Here is a 19,318-nt window from a genome sequence, read left to right on the forward strand (position 1 = left end):
TTTCTTTCCACCGCAGAATAAACGCTGCTGATGGAGCTGAATGAAAAATACAAAGATGAAATCGTTAAAAAAAAGGCAATACTGTGGCCATAAACACAGCCATGGAGTTGGCTTGGCAATGAATTGCAGACAGACTAAATGCATAAGTTACGTAAATGTTAAAAGTGCTTAGTACAGTGGCATGGTGGTACAGTGGTTATGCTGTCGCCTAATGCGAAAGTTGCTGGTTTGATCCCCATAGACAACGGGGAACCTTCTGGGTTGATTTCACCTGTCATTATTAGGCCTACTGTATAATATTATTTGATCTCCGTAAAATATTTTAAATCGCATCCGTGTGAAATGTTCTGCACAAATAACCATATGTTGTCTTTGCTATTTTAGTAGTAAACTTTCAAAGTAGACAGTGACTAAAAATATCTTCCTGATCATATTATTTTAACAGGTTTGTTTTCCAGTTACAGTCATTGCATTTCATGTTTCACCTTTGTAATATGCGTAGCTTTTATTTTAGAGTAAAATACCATTTTAACGGACTTCAAGGGACCTGGCAAAACAGTCCGTTACATCCACACTGTAAAATATAATTTGTTGTTTCAACTTAAAAATATCAGGTAAAGGGCTGCCTTAAAATTTTAAGTTAAGTCAAGAAATAGAGTTTGTTCTTATAACTCAACCAATTGTTATCCTAATGAAAAATCACATGTTGTCTAAACTTTTGTCTTAGTTTAGTTGACTAAGGTTTGTTAGTCAGTTCAACTGCTTTAATAGTCATTTTTACTTGGGAAAACTATTTAAGCTAAATTAAAATAATCAATTGTTTAAACTCTTGTTCTAATTTAGTTGACTTGGGTTTCTTAGTTAATTCAAATGTTTTAGTGGTTCTCTCAACTTAGGAATCTATTTTAGCTTAACTTATTAAGTTGATTAAGGTTTATTAAGGTAGCTGTGTGAACTTTATAAATAAAATCAAACTGATTTAAAGGTTGATTGACTTGATGTAAAGATGTTCACTACACAAAAAAATAAGTTGAGCTTTCCACCATCCATTTCAGCAAAAAAATCCTGTTACGTTTATCTTAGATCCCATGTTTAAATGTCTACATTCATTTAAATTAATTTTATGTTGTTTACACTTCAGAACCCCCCACCCACAGATTTAATTAAAATGTATCTGATGCATGAAGTTTGTTTTAAGAACATAGCAAGACAATTACCCATTAACATCCAACATCAAACATTTATTGCTCCATCTTACTCCTCTGACAAACAAAATCAGAAAATCAGTGACTTGCAAGTTTGATTAAAATCTGACCCAGGAGCATTTAACAATTCTTGTGAATTGTTGACAATTGGACAACAGAACACTATGACATGAGATCAGTTTTTCAACAAGATGAGCTAGAACTGCTGCATTAAAATTAAAGTCCCCTATTATATTTTTGTTCACAAATAAGTTTCAAAACATGAGTAATTGTCTAAACTGAAATGTAAATGTGACGTACCGCGTCGTCCGTCTCGTTCAAGCCCTGTGTGTCGCCACGCCCACCTTGTTCCCTCTTGTAATTATCCAAATGTGATCACCTGTGAGGCGATGCCGCTCGCCAGTCCTGTGCCTTGTCTTGTGTATTTTAGTCTGCGCCAGCGTATGTCCCGGCAGATACGGCATTGTTATTGATGTCTCCAAGTCGGTGTTTTTGTCTAATAAACCCTCGTTCCCGTCCCTTCGCCATGCTTTGGTTTTGTTCGCCCTACACGCACCGGCGTACGTTACAGAATGCCGCATTCTGTGACGTTCGCCGGTGCGAGCAGGACGAACAGAGCGGAAGCAAGTCCAAAGTGACGGGAACGAGGGTTTATTAGACAAAAACAATGTTACAAATCCATTTCTTGCTTTGAACAAAGATCATGTTCATTAATAATAAAGCATGTCTTCAATTGCAGAATGTGAACAACAATTTAAATACATGCTAATTGTGCTAAATATTGGCTGTGCTCTGAATAAAATGTGACTGAGAATGCATGAAATGTGCAAACTGGAGCTACACTACCGTAGCAGAATGTAACTCCACAGACAATGCTTCTTTAATCAGTAACAGTTCCCCTTATATTAAACTGCATGAAAAACGAACATATAGACGTAGCTGGATTGGTTGCATAACTGGCATTGAATGACAACATCCACCTTTACCCAGCTGTCCAATGACTGGGCCAGTGACTTAATTGTTTAAACAGTCCAGGGTCGAAGACATTTCACCAAAGTATTGCCCCCCCAACAGCTGTAGCAGCCGCTGTAATCACTTAAATATCCTAATATGTCTGCCATTACAAATATACAGTGTGTGAGAAATCCAATGCAAAGCTGTAGGGAACAGTACAGCAGCACAATGTCAAAGACCCTGGTGAAGACATGAATAAACACAATAAACGAACAATACCCATAGTAGTTTATCAGGTAGTTTCTCTGAAAACCAGACTAAATCCAGTCTCACAGATCTCGTAATAATACATTTGCTGGCATCTATAGTGAGCAGGGAGTTAACCCCTTGAGTTAAGGCTGAAAGTCTTGATTTAAAATCCACTGTGGTACTGTAATTATAGAATTAACTAGAATTAATAAGAAACAATGCTCACCTCCACAGTCTTGAAAATGTGTGAGGGATCTTCCTTGAGAAAATGAGGAAGGCCCAGCAGAAGAACTGTCCTCTTCCTTTGTGTAGAGCTCTGGTCAAAGAATTGAAAAACAAAACAAAAAATGTTTTAAACAGTGTTTATGAAACACCTAGACAGCTCCAAATAAACAGCTTTTTGCTTTTTCATTTCATTTCATCAATATATGAGTATCAGTGGAGATAACTGGGTCAGTTACACCTGTCTTTTAATGTTTTAATATCTTATAATTTGAATCAGGCTGATCAGCACATTAAAGTAGAATATGATATCAAATCTAACACCAATATACTGTACACAGATTCTGTAAAAGTTACCACACTAAATGTCCAATTGTGAAATATTACTACAGCTTTCTTTGAATGAGTTCATCACTTAAAATGGATAACCTAAAACTTAGACAAACGGAGAACATTTAGCAGTTGAACACTTACATCATCATCTAGGCATTTTATGAGCCTAGTTAGCCCTGCTATGCCGCTCTTGGTTTTGTACAGCTCAAGGAACCTCTCCAGATATTGGTCAAGCCCAGCAAAGAGGGAGCCTTTCAGGTCAACAGATGTAAGACGGGCAAATTCAGCTTCAACCTGAGCAATGGAAGAAGAGGGGTGGGGGGTACAGGCAGAATTTAATAAAAAAATGCTTTAAGATCTAAATTTAAGCAAACATCATCTGAGGCCCATTAGACAAAATACACACACAAAAGCAAAACAACCACAAAGATGCATTTTACCTGCCGTTCAGAGAACAAGGCTGGCCATCTTTCTTTGACTTGTGCCACCAGAGGTTCATCCTCAACAATCTCTTTTCTCCGTAAAGAGAATGTGTTGAACATCATTTCATCAATTTGCCTCCAGTCAACCTTTCTTTTCTTCATCTCACTGACCAAGACTGATCTCTCTATGTCAAGATCATGTTGGGTTTTCCCCTCTGGAAAACCTGGTAGAAAATTTACCTCTGACTTTTTGGCCCGCTTCAGTTTTTTTGACCCAGTTTGACTAGAGGTACGTGTGTTTACTTTGAGTTCAGGACATCCAGCCACTCGCAGCCTCTGTCTGAAGTTACCCATTTTGAACTTTAAATTTCCAACAGTACCACCCATTGACAGACCCTGGTTCCTTGAGACAAGGATGCTTGTTGATGAGAGCCTGGGCCACACAATCATATTCGTCACGTGTTGGGTAGGGGTTGTGGACATACATGGCTTCTGCCAGCTTCTCCAAGATATCCGATTTCATGTCCTTCGATATGTCAAGTAAGGATCCATCTTTGTGGTAGGTTTCATTTCCTTGCTTCAGTTTTAACTCAACATCAAAAGAAAAGGCAGGAATAACAAATGGCTGAGGCAGCTGACGAGTTTGGCCACCACTGCTGCCCTCCTCAAGAGTTGATGACAGGCTTGCTGTGTCTAGAGTGGAGTCTGTGTTGTAGGTTGTAAAAGTCTTCGTGTACACCTTCAATGTTGCTTTCTCTTTAGGAAGTTCTGATATGCTACTCAGATTGCACAGTTCATTATCAAATTCAGGGTCTTGATATTGAACCACAAGGTCCCCCTCCAATCCAAGTTTCGTCTTCAGAAGTATATGGAAGTTTTCAACAGTTTCAGGCAAGTTGTCGATGGTAACCTTTCTTATGTCATCTTCACTCAGGATGATGCGCAGCAGCATGATGAATCGCTTCCAACAAGAAAAACAGAAATAAAGTGTGAATAGCACGAATACATTTTCACAGGAGATGCTAAGAAAAAAAATATATATCAACCATTCACATACGACTACTGACTTTTTTGGCAGCCATCTATGTACTGTATATAAAAAAAGAGCTTTACCATTATTAAAAATAGGAGAATTGTGTAAATTGTAAATAATGCATTTAACAAGCTGGAAAAGTTACAAAACATTGAACCAGTGTTAATTTTGACAGCACATTTTGATTTAGCTATAGTCAGTGTTTTGACTAAAACATCATTTAGTTTTAGACTATAATATTTCTATAATATATATTTCTTTCCAAGCTCCTTAGACTACGATGACATGCCACAAAAACAAATTACCTTAATGTACAAGAAATGCCTTTGGTGACACCAGGAGTCTGCCCCGTACAGTGTATGCTGACAATGGGATGTAGTGGTTAAGCTCTTCAGGTTCAGCTACCATCAGTTGAGCAGTATTCCTTTCGCAGAGTTCGTAACATCTGAGGTGCTCCACATACCAAGCTGAGAAAGATTCCAAAACAAAAAATGGCTTGTTGCATACAAGCAGCACATGAACAATTTTAGAAAAATCAGGAAGTCCACTTGTGCTTCCAAATGAGACAAACATTCCTGTGGTGTATTGTGTCCCATGTATGTATGCTGTTGTAGCCAGTGACACACTTCTCAGAGTTGTAAATTTCTTCTCCATCACTTGCATGACAGAGGAAGCTAGCATGTCCACAGAAACATTTGATGCTCCCTTAACTTCCACTCTTGGTTTAAACAGGGTAGTCATGTCCAAGTGGTATGCCAGCATAAGCTGGTGTCTAAGAGACAAAGTCAGTAGAATGTTTTTGAAATTATTGACATCACGAACCACTTTCTTGAAAAAGCTATGTTTAGCTTCAAAACGAATTGTCCAAAAGTCAACCAGTGGCCCAAAGCAGCGGATCAAATGAGGGTAGTGCTCCAGGAAATGGTGTTTAGGTTTAAGTTTCTGTCCTGGAAACACACTTTGCAAAAGTCTCCTGTGTTCACTTATTTTAGCATCAAGATAGCACAGGCTTTCCTCAGTAAAAGTGGAGGATGCTAAAAGTTCCACAATGTCTTTCAGTTCCAGAATTACACACCAAGCATCATTATTTTCAGGTACAACGTCACCAATGAGCAGAGGTAGCAACCTCAACAGAGTCCAGTTCTCATGGCCATTACCCCCAATAGTTTCACAGACAAGTATTTTTTCTGTAATTTTCTGTGGACAGTTAGTTTTGTCAGAAAATTTATAGGGAAAGCGTTGAATGGCAGTATTCAAATAATCTAATGTAAAGTATTTCTGTCCAATCAAAGTTTTCAAACACAAACAGAGCTCCCAAGGTACAATACCTTCTAAAACATCATGCAAAAAGTCAGGGGGAAACCCAGTTCCCCAGACAGAAGTGGGTTCTCCTTGAAATATGAGCCATCAAATGAGCTGTTGTACTGGCCAGGTTTTGATCCTGTATTGTCTTTTTCTAAAACTTTGTCAATAATATCCCCCTTATTTAACAACTCCTGCAGAGTTTTTAGAACCGGAACATAAACAAAGGTTTTCTTTGATGCTAAATCTAAGATATATTCAACTGGGTCTATAACGCCAAATTTTTCTCTGAAATAGGACAACCTTTTTTGTTCTGATCCTAAACACCCACTCTCTGAAATGGAGCAAAGAGGACTGAGGCTGTTCAAGGAATCAGTTACCAAAGTAATAGTGTCGTCATCAATGTTACCATTGTGCTGCCTTAAAACCCTTTTCACTGTATTCCTATTTAGATCACCTATCAAAATGCCAATTTCATGAAACTCATTGATTATTTCCTGGGTAGCTAATTTGGAAACATGCAATATTGCTTGCATGCGCAGAAGTAAAGATGCAAGCTTTTCCTGAATTTTGTAAGTGGTATCATGGTGTTCTACTTCACTGCCACAATTATCTTGAAGTGGCACATGGCCATCACTGTGAGTATCTTCTGACTGCAAATCAACATTTACTTCAGATCCAAATTCTGCAAATTCATTTTCTTGGACAATAAGCTCTGTCTTGAAATCTTTTATAGTAGAATGAGGGTGAAAACGACTCTTATGTGATGTAAAACTGGAGTAAAGGTGTGATTTAAAAGAACACTGATTAAAAGGGCAAGTAACAATTTCCCTATTCCTCAGATGTTTACCTTGATGAGCAATATACTGCTTTAGTCCAACTGCCTGATTAAAGCTACACAGCAGGCATTTTACTTTAAAGCCAGCAAGTCCATTACATACTCCTTCTGTGACCCCATGATCTCTTAAATGGACCTGCAAGGCTTTTTTAGATCTGAAATACTGTGCACAGTCGGTGTATATGCAGGGTAGTGGACAGCTTCTTCCGTAATGTCTGTGACTGTTACTGTAATGTTCAATGATTCTCTTGCGATTTCCACAAAAAAAAGTACAAAATTTGCAAGTCCACCTCATTCAAAAGACAGAAACAGATGTGACCATCTAGACCTGTGAAAATAAATTAATGAAAAACCTTTAGTTATGGGTGCTATTACAAACACAGTAGCATAAAAAGTGTTCTCCATTGCTTTTGTTAATGAATTATTTGTTGGTAGCATCTCTCAATACTTAGGTTATGCCACCTGCATGTGATCATCAATCGCCCAATATTACTTCTTCATAAGAACATAAGAACTATACAAACGAGAGGAGGCCATTCGGCCCATCAAGCTCGCTTGGGGAGAACTTAACTAATAGCTCAGAGTTGTTAAAATCTTATCTAGCTCTGATTTAAAGGAACCCAAGGATTCCGCTTGCACTACGTTATCAGGAAGACTATTCCATACTGTAACTATACATGCTGCGTAAAGAAGAAGTACCTTGACACTACAGTGCTTTATTCTACAGAGCTATTAAATTACAATATAGTCTGTGGTGTTTCCAGTATGAAAAAAAGGAACTTACCATTTCACTCTATTGGCAAAAATAAATGGCCAGCACCTAGTTTGGCTTCACAGACCTAAAATAAAATAAAAACATATCAGATATATATAACCCAAAGGAAGAATATCCATCAATGTTCTGGGCCAAGATAAGAGTACGAAAGTTTTCCACCTTCAAACAAAAGAAAACAGACTTCTGTCTGAAAAATAAGAACAGGACAGTATGGAAATGAATAGTCAATATGAGCTGGTAGGTGTTAGCCAGCATAAGATAAACACTGAACTCTCTCATAAAAACTAATATAATGCTGGGTTGCAGACCATATTTTGTCTCACTCCTCAGTGCACTCTTGCAGCTCAGCACACAGCAGTAAATAGCAGCTTAAGTGATTATATAGGGACAAAGAGATGACAACAAGCACAACAGTCCTACCAAAAAAATGTTCTTTTAGTCAGTCAGTTACTGGAAATATTGCCAAACTAAACCTCCACCAAAATATAACAGGCTGTGAAGTTAAAAGACATGTACAAGTACACAGGCAATATGACATAAGCCATATTAATTAGCAGAGTTAGCTTGCTAATATCGCAACAGTTGTTGAATGTGCAACCTTAAAACTAGCGGCACAACACTTTTCATTTGGTCCGTGCAACATTAAACCCATAAAAAGGACATATATCAGTTTATTAGGTTAAGTTTGGTCATGGCGCACAAGCTGGACCATGTCGGCTAAAGTTACATTAGTTAAAGCAAATGTTTCGGTAAAAGAGAAAAACACACATCATGCCATAAATTTAAAAACGTATTCCAAATTTTGTAGCTACTTTTGTTATAGTTATAACCGATGTTACTCACATTGAAAGCAGATTTCAATGGAGACGATTAGTAAATGTCCAAGCAACGTGAGCTTGTCTTTAACCGCCAATTCCCCATAATGCACCTCGATAGCAGTCACGTGAAGCAATTTTGAACCCTGCAGTGCTCAACTTCACCACATTGTCAAGTTCACATAAGTTTCTGATTTAGCTGGACATGAGTTTTCAAGTTAGCTTTTTTTGATGTAATTGGGACGTTTTTAACTTATAATTCTATGTTATAACAACAACTTCAGTCATCTATTGTCATACTGACATGGAATAATATGTTAAAACAACAAACATCTAGAATTACATTTTACAGTGCAGAGTTGCTGTATGCCCATAACACAGCTACAGGACACCACTTACTCATGCCAGACCTCAGCAGACACACTTGTGGTATAGATTATTATATTGTACATGTAGTAATCCAACTGTACCTTACCAGATGCGTGACTATTAATAATCCCGACTACGTACGTATCTGCGCTGGATATCACCGGTACGCCACACGCCTTGTAGGCGGAACTGCATGTCCGTTATAGCCAAACAGAACTACAGCTAAAAGCGGCCCTGGGGACCAAATTGTTTATCCATTATAAGCGAGTCCGCTATATCCGATGCTTTTTCTGCATGTTCTTAAAGGCGCACGGCCGGGACCAGTGGACCTTGTCTGTTATAGACGATAATCCGTTATAAGCGAGTCCACTATAACGGAATTTTACTGTAATTATTTTGGAATTAATTGGAATGCTAAGACATGATTTTATAGGCTTTATTATATTGATTATGTAGCAATCTCAGCTCTGTTCTCCATATTATGGAAGTATCACGCAGAGGATTACTTCCGAAAAGATGGTTTTTATTCTCTGCTTTCTTGTCTTGCTTTTACTCACAGCACTGACTATGTATACAGGGTTCCATTTTTTCATATATTTTTTATGTATTTTTTAATATATAATATACAAGACTCATTCTGCCACTAACTCAAACAAAATCATGTCATTTTGGTACACCTTACAGATTAACAAAAAAATTTAATCAGATAATGTCAAATATAATGTCAGATGAGGACATATAATTCAACAGATTACATGACATGAATAGTAAGATCGCAGAATTTCGTCCGATGGAACAATCTTTTGGGAATCTGTTCCCACATGTCGGACGTTCTTTGAGACAATGCTAAACTAAGCGAGACAGTTAGCCTGGTCCGGACCAGGTTTGTTCACAGGTATAAATTACCATGGTAATTCAGCAGGGATTCATTTAAGACACGTTGATGGAACGGAACTCTCACTTAAATAAGACTGACTTGTCGAAATAAGTCAGACTTTCCCTTAATCCTGCTTCATGGAATACCCCCCTGTTGTCAGCAAAGAGTCTGTCTTAAACAGTCATTTCCAATTTCTCTGATTAATTGGTATGTGCGCATACTTTTGGTCACAGGGAAGTTTGGAATGCATAACATAAATTTGCATCAGACTGGTGTATAGATGTGCACTGTTCAAGCACAGAATATGACTATAAGATTTCCCTAAACAAGGCAGAAATTGCTTAGGAAAGGCTGTAAGTTGAAAAGGTTTGTAAACACCATTTTAAACACTATTATATTTTATTTGATTTATTATTTATTTGTTGCATTTTATTTGATTTATTATTTATTTGAACTTATTTACACATTTTCTAATGATTCATACAAGATAACTATAATTGAAAATGCTGTAAAGTTCTTTGTAATAATGAATAACAATTAGAAATTGCATAGCAATGAAATGAATGTTGACTGTTGAGTGGTAAATTTACTATATATACTGAAAAAATACAAAACATTTCAAATTTTGGGTTTAGATAATTTGGGATAATATTGAAAGGAAACGGTTTCCTTTATAAGTCTTGTAATTTTCATACTTATTTGTGAAAATATTTGATGTCAGAATATATAAAAAGCAGAAAACATCATATTGAGATTTTAAAAAGAAATTTTCTGGGGACAAAAATGGGCAGTATCATTTTCATGTTTTCTTTCATGTTTGTTATTAAGAAGTGTGAGGATTTACAGAGATCTTTTAGTTCAGAGCAGTCAAACTCAAAATGATTCTGCAATCCCCTTAAAATGTTTTAACTGTATACATGTTAGTCACTGACGTATACTGAGTGAACTTCATTACATTTTACAAGGTGTCAGGACTACTTGTCTCCTCTACGGCCATGTGCAGCACTTGCAGCTGTCACTGAAAACTGTGCCAGGACCACAATTTCTGTAATAAGTTCTGCCTCCTGCACAATCATAGAAGCAGTTGGCCTCTTCTTCATTTGGATATAAACCATCAGGTTTGCCAGCACAAAAGCCAGTTCCTGGCTCGTGGGTTGTTGTTGTGGTGGTGGTTGTGCTAGTAGTGGTTCTGATTGTTGTCATTCCAGGTTTTAAGGTAGTGGTTGGTGGTAAGGGAGGTAGTTCTGCATTTGGAAAAAAAAGCAAGGTGAAGAAATACATTGTTTCATTTGTTGTTTTGATATTTGCATTTTATTTAACCCTTTCATGCATCAAAAGATTTTGTAAACACCATCATATTTCATAAGCAATATGTTGCTTCTTTCAGAAAATATATGAAATAATTCTTGACTGTGCTTTTCCATGGATCTAGTGGTTACCATCTTGTTACATCATGTTTACCTAATGTAACTCTAAAAGTGCAGAAACCATGCATTAAAGGGTTAAATTCATTTTAAAGAGTAAAAAGCACCTATGATTGCTCTGTGTTTCTCATCTTTAGTTTTAAAAATGTTGTACTACTGCTTAAAACAGTCATTTGATTAGAGATTTACCAATGTCAAGAAGTTTGTGTAAGTGGTTCATAAGTGGATAGTTCCCCTGACCACAAAACTGTCCAGCAAAGTCATCCAGGTCCAGGGCCCAAACAAATGCCCCTCCAAAATTGTTTTCCTTCAGATAGTGTACCTAAAAATGGGGCCAGGATTGGAGAAAACCCTTAGCACTTATTCTTAAATACTTGGGGAAAAAATGCAGTGATTTAACTGTTGATTTTTCATCCATTAATCAATTACCTTGATAGCAAAGCTCTCCTGTGTGTCAAATCCCACCCACTCATTTCCTTTGCTGGCATATGGTACCTTCTGATCTGCAATCCATTCAATGGTGGTTCCTTGTAAGAAAGTACATATCTATAGAAAAGTTTTTATATTAGACATAAAAATGCACCTTCAAAGCAACTGAAAACAAAAATTAGAAGACTGATGATATTGTATAAGTCTCAGTTATAATGCCAGTTTCTTGCTTACTTCATAGTAGGACCAGAAGCCAGCTTCACGAGTATAGGGTCCAGCTGAAGCAGGCCCACTAGCTGGAGAACCAACACCATTAGATGGTGATGTCAAACGGAATGTGCGTCCATATGTGGCGAAACCCATCCTGAGTTTCTCTTCAGGGGTACCATTGTCCTTCCAGTAATTCATGGCAAAATCCTATGAGAAAGAAAAAGGAAGAACTGTACTCTTCAAAAATGTCACCATGGATTAATAAAATAATTACAAAATTCTGCAAATATTGAGTGTTTGTTTTCTTACTGTGTTAAAAAAAACTAAATCTCCTGTGTCATGCTTGCCACGGTACAAGGGGCTGTTGTGTCCTGTGAAACTTTCCCAAGTCCCATGGAAGTCATATGTCATCACATTGATGAAGTCCAAGTACCTTGAGATACACAAGTAAAGAATTGGGACAAAAAGGAACAAACAGTAATACACTTCTGTCTTTCACAGCAAAGAATCCAGTATAAGGACAAAAGTATTGGCCATTACACCTACAAGAACACCTACAAGAACTTTTATGACATCCCACTATAAATCCATAGGCATCAATGTGGAGTTGGTCCCCTCTTTACAGCTATAACAGCTGCCATGTTTCTGGGAAAGCTTTCCACAACATTTTGGAGTGTGTTTGTAGGAATTTTTGCCCATTCATCCAGATGAGGTACTGATGTTGTACATGAAGGCCTGGTTCTCAGTCTCCGTTCTAGTTCATCCCAAAATGTTGGTATGGGGTTGAGGTCAGGGCTCTTTTATGGACCTTGCTTTGTGCGCTGGGGCAGTCAGGCTAGAAGAGAAAAAAGCCTTCCCCTAACTGTTCCCATAATGTTTGAACTGTCCAACATGTCTTGGTGTGCTGAAACATTAAGAGTTCCTTCCACTGGAACTAAGGGGCCTAGCCTAACCCCTGAAAAACAACCCCATACCATAATCCTTCCTCTATCAAACTTTACAGCTGACACAATGCAGTTGTGGCATCCTATGACAGTACAATGCCTGAATTCACTCAGGTCTGCAGAACAAACCATCCTTTCACAAATGTTTGTAAACCTGACTACATGGCTAGGTGCTTGATTTTATACACCTGTGGCAATTGGTCTGAATGAAACACCTGAATTCAGTGGTCTGTGTCAATACCTTTGTCCATATACTGTGTGTGTATGTGTGTTTGTGTGTGTGTGTGGATTATGTTTATATTTCATTGTGGGACCAAATGACCCCTACAAAATAATAAAAACCTATTATTTTGACATTGTCGGGACCATTTCTCACATCCCCACAAAGATTTGAGAATGCAGTCAAAAAACTAAAAATGCCAAAAGTCTTGTATTTTGTTTGGTTATGGTTATAGTTATAGTTAAGGTTAGGGCTGGGTGGGGGTTAAGGTCATCATGTTGGAAGTTTTTCCCATAGAAATGAATGGAGAATCCTCACTAAGATCTAATTACAAACCTGTGTGTGTGCGTGTGTGTGTGTGTTTGTGTATGTGTGTGTATATATGCAGTGAGGTCAATAAGTATTTGATCACCCTGTGATTTTGCAAGTTCTCTTACTTAGAAATCATGGAGGGGTCTACAATTTTCAGCATAGGTGCATTTCCACTGTGAGAGACAGAATCTAAAAAGAAAAATCCGGAAATCACATTGTATGATTTTTGAACAATTTATTTGTGAATTACTGTGTCAAATAAGTATTTGATCACTTGAGTAAAAAAAAAAATAATATTTGGTACAGAAGCCTTTGTTAACAATTACAGAGGTCAAACGGTTCCTGTAGTTCTTCACCAGGTTTGCACACACTGCAGGAGGGATTTTGGCCCACTCCTCCATACAGATCTTCTCTAGATCTGTCAGGTTTCGAGGCTGTCGCTGAGCAACACAGAGTTTCAGTTCCCTCCAAAGATTTTCTATTGGATTTAGGTCTGGAGACTGGCTAGGCCACTCCAGAACCTTGATATGCTTCTTACGGAGCCACTCCTTGGTTTTCCTGGCTGTGTGCTTTGGGTCAAGTACCCAGCCACAACCCATCTTTAATGCTCTGACTGAGGGAAGGAGGTTTTTGCCCAATATGTCACAATACATGGCCCCGTTCATCCTCTCCTTAATACAGTGCAGTCGTCCTGTCCCCTGTGCAGAAAAACACCCCCAGAGCATGATGCTTCCAGCCCCATGCTTCACTGTAAGTATGGTATTATTGGGATGATACTCATCATTCTTCTTCCTCCAAACACGGCAAATGGAGTTAAGACCAAAAAGTTCTACTTTGGTCTCATCTGACCACAAGACTTTCTCCCATGACTCCTCTGGATCATCCAGATGGTCCCTGGCAAACTTCAGACGGGCCTGGACATGGGCTGACTTAAGCAGGGGAACCTTCCGTGCGATGCAAGATTTTAAACCATGACGTCTTAGTGTATTACTGATAGTAGCCTTGGAAACGATGGTCCCAGCTCTCTTCACGGCATTGACCAGCTCCTCCCGTGTAGTTCTGGGCTGATTCTTCACCATTCTTAGCATCATTGAAACCCCACGAGGAGAGATCTTCCGTGGGGCCCCAGTCCGAGGGACATTGACAGTCATCATTAGCCTCTTCCATTTTCTGACAATTGCTCCAACAGTTGTTTTTTTTTTACCAAGCTGCTTGGCAATTGCCCCGTAGCCCTTTCCAGCTTTGTGAAGGTCTACAATTTTGTCTCTTGTGTCTTTTGACAGCTCTTTGGTTTTGCCCATGTTGCTACTTAGACTTTGGCTGATTGTGGGGTGCACAGGTGTCTTTATGACCTCAAACAGGTGCTACTAATTTAGAATCATGAGCAGAGTGTAGCTGGACTATTTAAAAGCAAAATAACAGGTCTTTGAGGGTCAGAAATCTGGCTGATATGCAAGTGATCAAATACTTATTTGACACAGTAATTCACAAATAAATTGTTAAAAAATCATACAATGTGATTTCCGGATTTTTTTTTTTAGATTCTGTCTCTCACAGTGGAAATGCACCTATGCTGAAAATTGTAGACTCCTCCATGATTTCTAAGTAAGAGAACTTGCAAAATCACAGGGTGATCAAATACTTATTGACCTCACTGTAGATGGAGCCATGCACCGCAATGTTTCAGTCAACGACGCATGGTAGTCCCATAAGATTGTAACATTGCTGAAAAATTCCCTTTGCCTAGTGATGTCGTAGTAAGAACATAAGAACATAAGAACTATACAAACGAGAGGAGGCCATTTGGCCCATCGAGCTCGCTTGGGGAGAACTTAACTAATAGCTCAGAGTTGTTAAAATCTTATATAGCTCTGATTTAAAGGAACCCAAGGATTCAGCTTGCACTATATTATCAGGAAGACTATGCCATACTCTGACTACACGCTGTGTAAAGAAGTGCTTCCTTAAATCCAGTTTGAAATGTTCTCCCGCTAATTTCCACCTATGGCCACGAGTTCTTGTATTTGAACTAATGCTGAAGTAACTATTTGGTTGAACAGCATCCAAACCTGTTAGAATCTTATAGACCTGGATCATGTCCCCCCTCAGTCTCCTTTGCTTGAGGCTGAACAGATTTAACTCAACTAACCTTTCCTCGTATGACATTCCTCTAAGACCAGGAATCATTCTTGTGGCCCTATGCTGCACCTTTTCTAAGGCCGCAAAGTCCTTTTTAAGATATGGTGACCAAACCTGCACACAATATTCTAGGTGAGGTCTCACCAAGGAATTGTATAATCTTAGCATTACCTCCCTTGACTTAAACTCCACACATCTGGAGATATACCCCAACATCCTATTGGCCTTTTTTATTGCTTCCCCGCACTGGCGAGAATGAGACATGGAAGCATCAACATACACACCAAGGTCTTTTTCATAATCAGCTACCTTTACTTCAGTAGGTCCCATAAAATACCTGTACTTTATATTTCTGCTCCCTACATGGAGTACCTTACATTTGTCTATGTTAAATTTCATCTGCCAGGTATCGGCCAAGTAACTAATTAAATCAAGATCCCGCTGTAGCTGCTGAGCCGCTAGTTCAGTATCTGCTACACCACCCACCTTGGTGTCATCTGCAAATTTCACCAGTTTACTGTATATATTGGTGTCTATATCATTTATGTAAATTGGGAACAATAGTGGTCCTAAAATTGAACCCTGCGGTACCCCACTATGAACGCAGGCCCACTGTGACATTGTGCCTCTTATAACTACTCGCTGCTTCCTATCTGTTAACCAGTTATCAATCCAGGTTGCTACAGTTCGCTTTGAGTTTAAGTGAGCCTCTTGTGGGGGACAACATCAAAAGCCTTTTGGAAATCTAAGTAGATGACATCATAGGCCTTCTTATCATCAACTTCCTGAGTAGCTTCCTCAAAAAACTCCAACAGATTTGTTAAACAGGATCTACCTCTCCTAAATCCATGCTGGCTATCCCTCAAAATGTTATTTGAGTCCAGGTAATCTACCATTTTCTCTTTGATTATAGCCTCCATAACTTTACCAGTTATACAAGTTAGACTGATTGGCCTATAGTTTGACAAATTACTTCTATCTGGTATACTGGTGTAAACCAACCTACTGTGCTGCTAGGCGTATTTAGTAAATACAGTTATGTATGTACTATATACACATTGTATAGCACATATAATTATGTACAGGACATAATACTTGATAACCATGCAACTGGTTTATGTATTTACTATACTGTACCTTTTATCATTATATTAGATAGCACTCTTTCAACTTATAAAAAGTATTTACTGTAGCCTAGGTGTGTAGTAGGCTATGCCATCTAGGTTTGCTTAAATACATTTTATGATGTTTGCACAATGATGAAATCATTTAACAACACATTCCTAAGAAGTATTCCCATTGTTAAGCAATGTATCACTGTTTATCTGAAGATCTAAAGACAAAATTATTTAAACCCAGACTTACTTAGCGATCTCAGCAATTTCATAGCCAGCATCGATTGTGCCTTTTCCAGCGGCCACTGCAGCTGTGACCAGTAATCTACGACGTCCTGTTTCTTTGCTCTCAACCTCATAAGCCTCAAGAAGCTCCTACATACCAAAAGATTATTAATCAGTATTTTCTATTTTGCATAGTATAATCATATTTAATAAAGAACCACAGATGATATCTGACCTTGCATAGGAGTGTGAACCTCTGTTTGTCCTCTGTGGGGCTCCCTCGAGAACCAGGGTACTCCCAATCAATGTCCAAGCCGTCAAAGCCATAAGTGCGTAGAAAACTAATAGATGACTGTATAAACTTCTGACGGTTGGCCGGTGTGGATACCATGATGGAGAACCTGGAAGGAGCTGTAATACTTAGTCCTCAACAAAAATAAAACTTTAAGTCTATGCACTCCTGATCTAAGGTTTGCCACATATATTATTATTAGCTTTCCAGTATGAAATTTAGTGCATAAATATTTTTGCAAGCACTATCACAACTTGTAGAATAAATTGTGACTTACTGGTAGGAGCCAAAGTTCCAGCCACCAACAGCTAAAAGAGTTCTCAGATGGGGATTTCTGTAGTGGAGAATTCAATACTTTTTGAAGTCTTACAGTTCACTTTTGACTTAGAGTAAACGTATCATACTTTCATTAAGATTTATTATATAAAGACAAATATATGCACATACATACAACATGCAAGTTAGTATGCATACTTGTGCTTTAGCTCGTTGAAGGACTTGTAGAGACTCTCATCATTCCATTCATATGTGACAAGCTCATTTGCATGGTTAATCATAGAGAAGGCATATATCAGATGAGTACACAGGAAAGGGTCTACATTGGCAGGAAGGTACTTCCCAGTTCCAGGTCTGTACTGGGACCAATTGGTGAAGTAACACACCATATCTCTGGCATACCCTGAAATTATAATAATTTGAATAAGAATAAAAAATGAAATAAGAAATACTAAGCTTTTAAAATATATGTGTATTTTATTCACATGTGAATTAATGCTAGGAAGTCCATACAATACTCAACCCCAAAGAATTATAAAGAGATAGGTATAAAAAAAATACTGCTTATTAATAGAGAATTCAAATTCAAAATATATTTTTTTTAAGACACTTTAGAATAAGATTTAGAAAATGCACATAGTAGTTTCCTTTGAGTTCTATAGGCAGTGTCTTATGAATGAAATTATTATTTTTATATATTTCATTTTAATCCTCAGTCACTCACCCAATTGAGAGAGCAAAAGACACAAGCCTAAATTGGAAAGAAAAGCTTGTTAATGCTGAGCAACTCTTTTTGCATCAGCAAGGAAAAGTATTAGTTCTAGAATACTTTGGCATTGTACTGTACAAATTACCTGTTAAAGTGGTGATCTTCATCATTTTGTTGTTGATGATCTTTCTCTTTTCTCTTTGATATTTTTCTTTTTACTACTGTATGAAAATAACAGTGAGTACACAGTTATGTAATTATACAACCACATAGAAAAAAATCGATACATATTAATTTATTAAAATCCATACTTTGACATACAAAAATTAATGTTACTCAGTTAATGAGTATCTGAAAGTTTGTCTTACCTTATAGGCTTAAGGTTTCAGAGACCTTTCATCTGTAGAGATACCACAGTATATATAGAGGCCAAGATTAAAAAAAAAGTTGAAAAGGCCAACCCAGTGTAAAGAATGCTCATTGAAATTTATATGAACATGATTAGATAAGGTTAGCAAAAAAGATAATAACAGCTGTTTATTGCTATAAGATCCATTTTACACAAGCTGACATAAACTCTGTTAGCAATGAGGTCAGAAAGAACAGTATTGTCCTGAAAAGCTCTGCTTGGTATCACTAGGGTTCCAGTATATCACCTTTAGTCACAACTTTTTATTGTGCCTGTAGTTGTATAGGTTATGAAGCAGTGGCAGAAAAGACAACTTTTAAAAAGACATTCACAGAAAGATCATATTTAAACAAAATTTTCAGTTTGTTTAAAGTGAAACCTTTGTTCCTGTAGTATTTCCTATGCTTTTACTTGAACTTGAGCAGATAAAATGTTTCTATATACCTCAGAATTCATTGTGCGACTACCATCAGCATTTACATCATCAAGGAAGATAAGTGTGCCAGTACCTGTGGCAGCCATATATGCACAAACCACAACACCCCCACCACCATGTTTTACAGATGAAGTGGTATGCTTTGGGTCTTGGGAACTTTCTGTCTCCACACTTTCCTTGTGCCATAACTTTGGCACAGGTTGATCGTAGTCTCATCTGTTCATAAGTTCTTTTTCCAGAATCCTGCAGGCTCTTTTAAGTACTTTCTCTCAAACTGTAATCTGGCCATTGTGTTTTTGTGGTTAACTAGTGATTTGCATCTTGCAGTGTAGCCTCTGTGTTTTTGTTCATGTGACATTGTTCAAGTCTTCTGCAGATATTAGTCTCTGACAAAGGCACACCCACCTCCTGAAGACTGTTTCTGATCTGTTGGACAGTTGTTTGGGGATTTCCCTTTACCATAGTGAGGATTCTTTTGTCATCACAAGTGGAGGTCTTCCTTGGCCTACCAGTCCCTTTGCGATAACTGAGCTCACCAGTGCATTCTTTATCCTTAATGATATTCAGACTGTTTTAAGGTGTTTTAAAATGTTCAAATGAAAGGCAATAGGGCTGTTATTTTTCTATATCTCACAATTTAGATTCCTTACCAGGCTACAGACAATTCAGCACTTTTGCCAGCTGATCACTCCTTGCCCCAAGAGCACCTGGCTGCAGACCTTCACTGTGGAGTCACTTCCGCTGCAGTCTCCACTCCCAGGACATGTCCAATGTCAGTACAGGA

The 19,318-nt window shown here is 37.9% G+C and overlaps 2 protein-coding genes across 2 annotated transcripts; both read right to left on the minus strand.

The window, feature by feature from the left end:
* Positions 1–1,895: 1,895 nt before the first annotated feature.
* LOC140592355 (uncharacterized) lies at positions 1,896–8,517 on the minus strand. The gene is made up of 8 exons (XM_072715870.1): positions 8,177–8,517; positions 7,343–7,397; positions 6,571–6,886; positions 4,724–4,885; positions 3,404–4,346; positions 3,105–3,257; positions 2,635–2,724; positions 1,896–2,399 (listed from the first exon to the last, which is right to left on the minus strand). The coding sequence occupies exons 5-8, from the start codon at positions 3,866–3,868 to the stop codon at positions 2,391–2,393; spliced, it is 717 nt and encodes a 238-aa protein (XP_072571971.1). The 5' UTR covers positions 3,869–4,346; positions 4,724–4,885; positions 6,571–6,886; positions 7,343–7,397; positions 8,177–8,517; the 3' UTR covers positions 1,896–2,390.
* Positions 8,518–9,786: 1,269 nt separating this feature from the next.
* Positions 9,787–18,095, minus strand: LOC140592356 (acidic mammalian chitinase-like). Its single transcript, XM_072715871.1, has 12 exons — positions 18,058–18,095; positions 17,835–17,910; positions 17,705–17,731; positions 17,179–17,383; positions 16,982–17,038; positions 16,648–16,813; positions 16,438–16,562; positions 11,767–11,890; positions 11,482–11,664; positions 11,248–11,364; positions 11,008–11,140; positions 9,787–10,638 (listed from the first exon to the last, which is right to left on the minus strand). Exons 2-12 carry the CDS (start codon positions 17,857–17,859, stop codon positions 10,382–10,384), a joined length of 1,419 nt encoding a protein of 472 aa, XP_072571972.1. The 5' UTR covers positions 17,860–17,910; positions 18,058–18,095; the 3' UTR covers positions 9,787–10,381.
* Between the last annotated feature and the right edge of the window lie 1,223 nt (positions 18,096–19,318).

The sequence above is a fragment of the Paramormyrops kingsleyae genome, chromosome 8 (assembly GCF_048594095.1).
Source record: "Paramormyrops kingsleyae isolate MSU_618 chromosome 8, PKINGS_0.4, whole genome shotgun sequence".
Lineage (NCBI taxonomy): Eukaryota > Metazoa > Chordata > Actinopteri > Osteoglossiformes > Mormyridae > Paramormyrops > Paramormyrops kingsleyae.